This window comes from Cupressus sempervirens, chromosome 9 (assembly GCF_028749045.1).
Source record: "Cupressus sempervirens isolate cs-2001-9-10 chromosome 9, ASM2874904v1, whole genome shotgun sequence".
NCBI classification, from domain to species: Eukaryota; Viridiplantae; Streptophyta; class Pinopsida; order Cupressales; family Cupressaceae; genus Cupressus; species Cupressus sempervirens.
The window spans coordinates 14,097,078-14,100,796 of NC_143126.1; the positions used below are offsets into that span (position 1 = coordinate 14,097,078).

The window sequence follows — 3,719 nt, forward strand, 5'->3', positions numbered from 1 at the left end:
TTTGGATCATATCCTAACCTTCCTTAACTAGAAGAAGCTCAACAAAGTTGTATCTAGTGGGGTAATACATGGAAAATAACAATAGAGATACTTAGTGTGACTCATCGTTATTCTTTGTTCAATGGCTTCTGTAAAGAAGCAACATTATATGATTTTAACTATTTAAAGTGTCTGTTCAATAAAGCCAAAAACATCAATTTAAACCTTTTTAACTCTTTGTTTTTTTTTTTTTTTTTTTTTGTAACACTGACAATTTTAATTCTTTTTAATCTTAATTCCATGTGATTAACCAGATTTATATTCGGTATTGCAAACCTTCATGAACTGGTTTTTTAAGGAATGGTCTTAAAACTAGTTTGGAATTCTGTCACCATCAGAGATCTAGCCAACTTAGCAATAACGCCTCAATCCATTCTATGTAATATCAAGCATTGTGAATCTATGAAATGTTCATTATACAGATGGGTATAAACAGAATAATGAAATGGGTATAACTTGCGATCTAACATACTATACAAAACACTCACTACATCAAACTATATAGACAAAACAGTTTCTAGAAGAGTTGATCATAACATGCAATATTTCAAGGACTATGCAGTTTGACCTATAGACATGGTCAAGTCCAGTTGGATATGGCCATAGTCATCATGACTATTAACTCTAGAAGAAGTTGGGCACTGTATATGTTGTTTCCTAGAAACATTGTAAGTACACTGTTTCCTACTACCACTGCTCTCTTCCCAAGTATAAAAAGCTGATGAAAAGTTCTGAGATGGAGAATATGTTTTGGGCTTCTTGGGATTTAAAGAAAGTGAGAGGGAGAGGGCAATGTCCATTTCCTCAGCCTTTCTTTTTTCATCCACACTCTTCTCTCTTCTGCTCATAACCTCACCCAGACCTATTGCAGTGTCAACTCCATGACATTCTTCTTCTCTCCCTGATCTGCAGTTCAAATGAAGGCAATAACCAAAGTCCAATTAGTTTTATTAGAATCTACTACAAAATAACTGAAGTCCAATTAGTTTTGTTAGCATCTACTGCAATAGGTCAGCAATATCAGCTTCAGGTGCAATGATTAAGCCCATGAACAATATATATAAAGTAGAAACATTGGGTTCCTACAGTCTATAATAATTATCTTGTAATACTTTGGAATTAAACTGTGTGATATTTAATTTGTATCAATGTGTTAGATTGGGATCCATGATCTACCATCACAATGAAAGAATGGTAAATAGATCAGTTAGTATAATCCAAAACTTAATGTAAATAGATCTTTTACAACTTAATTCTGAAGTATTGCAAGATAATATACAAATCATATATGAAGTCAAGACATTGAGTCTTTACAGTCTATAATACTTATCTTGTAATATTTCAGAATTAAACTGTGTAGTAATATTTATTTGTATCAATGTGTTAGATCAGAATCCATGATCTACCGTTAAAATAAGAGCAGTGAATATAATTCCAAATATTGATGCAAATAAATCTTTTACAACTTAATCTATGATCTATTATCAAAATGAGATAAAATATGATTGAAAACGTTGATATAAACAAATCTTTCACAATTTAATCCACAAGCATTGATCTCAACAACATCACAGTTATGAGTCCTTTAAACATTGGCTATAGATCTCATCAGTACTAGTAGTAGGTGGAGTGTCTGCTTGGGAGGAAACAAAATGATTATAGTAGTGTTCTGTTGATGTTTGCAAATCTTTTCCACCATATTTTAAAGTTAAATAATTGCATGACTTCTTGATTCTAGATCTCACCTGTTTGGTATAAGGCCTGATGTAGATGAATGGGTAGGTGAAGAATAAAACTTGCACGGAAAACAAGAGGGACTGTATCTGTCATTCCTTGATCTCCTTGGTTCACTTTCTGCATGACAAAGTCAAGGGATTTTGTAAGACTCAAAAAGCACATAAACAAAGGGATAGAATTTCACTGCAACACATCTGAATTCAGAGAAATCACTTCAATCTCACCTCAAGAACTTTCAAACCCTAAATCTCTTCATTGTATTGGTTAAAAACAAAGGTTTGGAAATTAAGCTGTGATACAAGGTACTCTACATACCATGGCTGTTTTCATCAACTTTCGTACTTCGATACATCTGCACCGAGAAAGTAGGAAGTGAGTAGCGACTCATATAAACAAGATTTATGTCCTTAGAACATTGTTAGATAATACCATTTTCTCTCTATAGTCTGTGTTTATTATTACTAAGTTTATTGTTTGTTACTTGTCCAATTCATAATTCAATGGGGATGTATCAAAAGCAAAAAGGAAAAGTTCAGAAATGCAAAGAAAAACAATAACAACAATCCATGCTGTAAAACTTAAGTCTCCAACACCATCTAATTCAAAATATTGACGATCGAAACTTCTATTACATTCTGTTTAGAACTAGTGCAATAATAGCCTCTAATACAATCTAATTCAGAAACTATTACAATAATTCTAATGCGATTCAGAAGGCTGAAGAAGAAATAAAAGCTTAAGAATGACAAAAACCCTTCAAATAAATGCAAATCATTTAAGTTCAGTAGAATCAGAGAAAGCTAAAAGAGTGAAAAAGAGAAGGTTGGCAAAGGAAAAAACAACAACATAGAAGTTATTACTGCCAAATTTATGTATAAGAACTTTTTGATAGTTCAAAATGCTAACGGCTTAAACATTATACACTAAGGTTTGATTCCTAAACTAAAAGTGTTAAATAGTTTAAGTTGACTTATTTTTACAAGGTTAATTTCTTCCTTAGTTTCAAAATGACTTCAAAATTCTTCCATCATTTTTGCTTAAACAACACATTTTAAGTTTCTAACCGTTTATCATCTGAAATCATACTAACAAATAGACCCTACTCAACGATTAATGTACTATTTCAAGTCATACCTGCAGATGACTCTTGACATGGGATATAGTGAGCCCTTTCACATCCATCAGCTGAAGAACAAGCTTGGGTGTAGCCTCTAAAGAAACCCAACAAACAGATAACACAAAATTTCTATTTGGATTCAGCTAATTTATCTTTGGAGAGACTATCAATTGAAGAATGAAATCTAGTCTTTCTCATGCAAAAATTTTCATACATTTCTTACAGATCTAATACAACCCAAAATTAAAAATCTAAAACAACAAAATATTGAAGCAAAGCTAATTAGATGATGAAGAAATTGAGAGATAAACTCACTTTCTTGACCACCAAGTGTCTCCACTGCATTGAGAAAGCATTGATGGAGCTCAGATGTCCATCTAAGCCTTGGAACATTTGAGCGAACATATTGCCTTACTGCACCACTTCTTCCACTAGATTCCATTAATTTTTACAGCTTCTCACTGTGATTTTCTCTTTATCTTGTTTGAATGACCCACTTAGCTTATAAGGCAAGTATTCTTTTACATATATATGTTGGAGATGATTAAAAAAACACCATAACAACAGACCTTACAAAGCAAGGAGCCTGATTTTGAGGCAAACGTGGTAAGCAACTCATTCATCCAGTTAACAGGCAGATGCCATCTTTAAATGTTGACACACTTTTAGTGGGCAATTCTCACCTCCCAACTTTAGTCTTGCCATTAAATTACGTGTGGAGTAAGTTTCACTTGTATGGAGTGTAGCAAATTCTGTCTCTGTAAATGGGTCATCTAGAACTTCCTCCCTTCACATTTGACTCTGATGTAATTCATGAAAATGATAA

At 32.8% G+C, this 3,719-nt stretch overlaps 1 protein-coding gene across 1 annotated transcript; it reads right to left on the reverse strand.

The window, feature by feature from the left end:
- Window positions 1-593: 593 nt before the first annotated feature.
- LOC149537403 (uncharacterized) lies at window positions 594-3,335 on the reverse strand. Its single transcript, XM_089799359.1, has 5 exons — window positions 3,209-3,335; window positions 2,911-2,987; window positions 2,092-2,128; window positions 1,785-1,893; window positions 594-945 (listed from the first exon to the last, which is right to left on the reverse strand). The coding sequence occupies exons 1-5, from the start codon at window positions 3,333-3,335 to the stop codon at window positions 594-596; spliced, it is 702 nt and encodes a 233-aa protein (XP_089655485.1).
- Window positions 3,336-3,719: the final 384 nt, after the last annotated feature.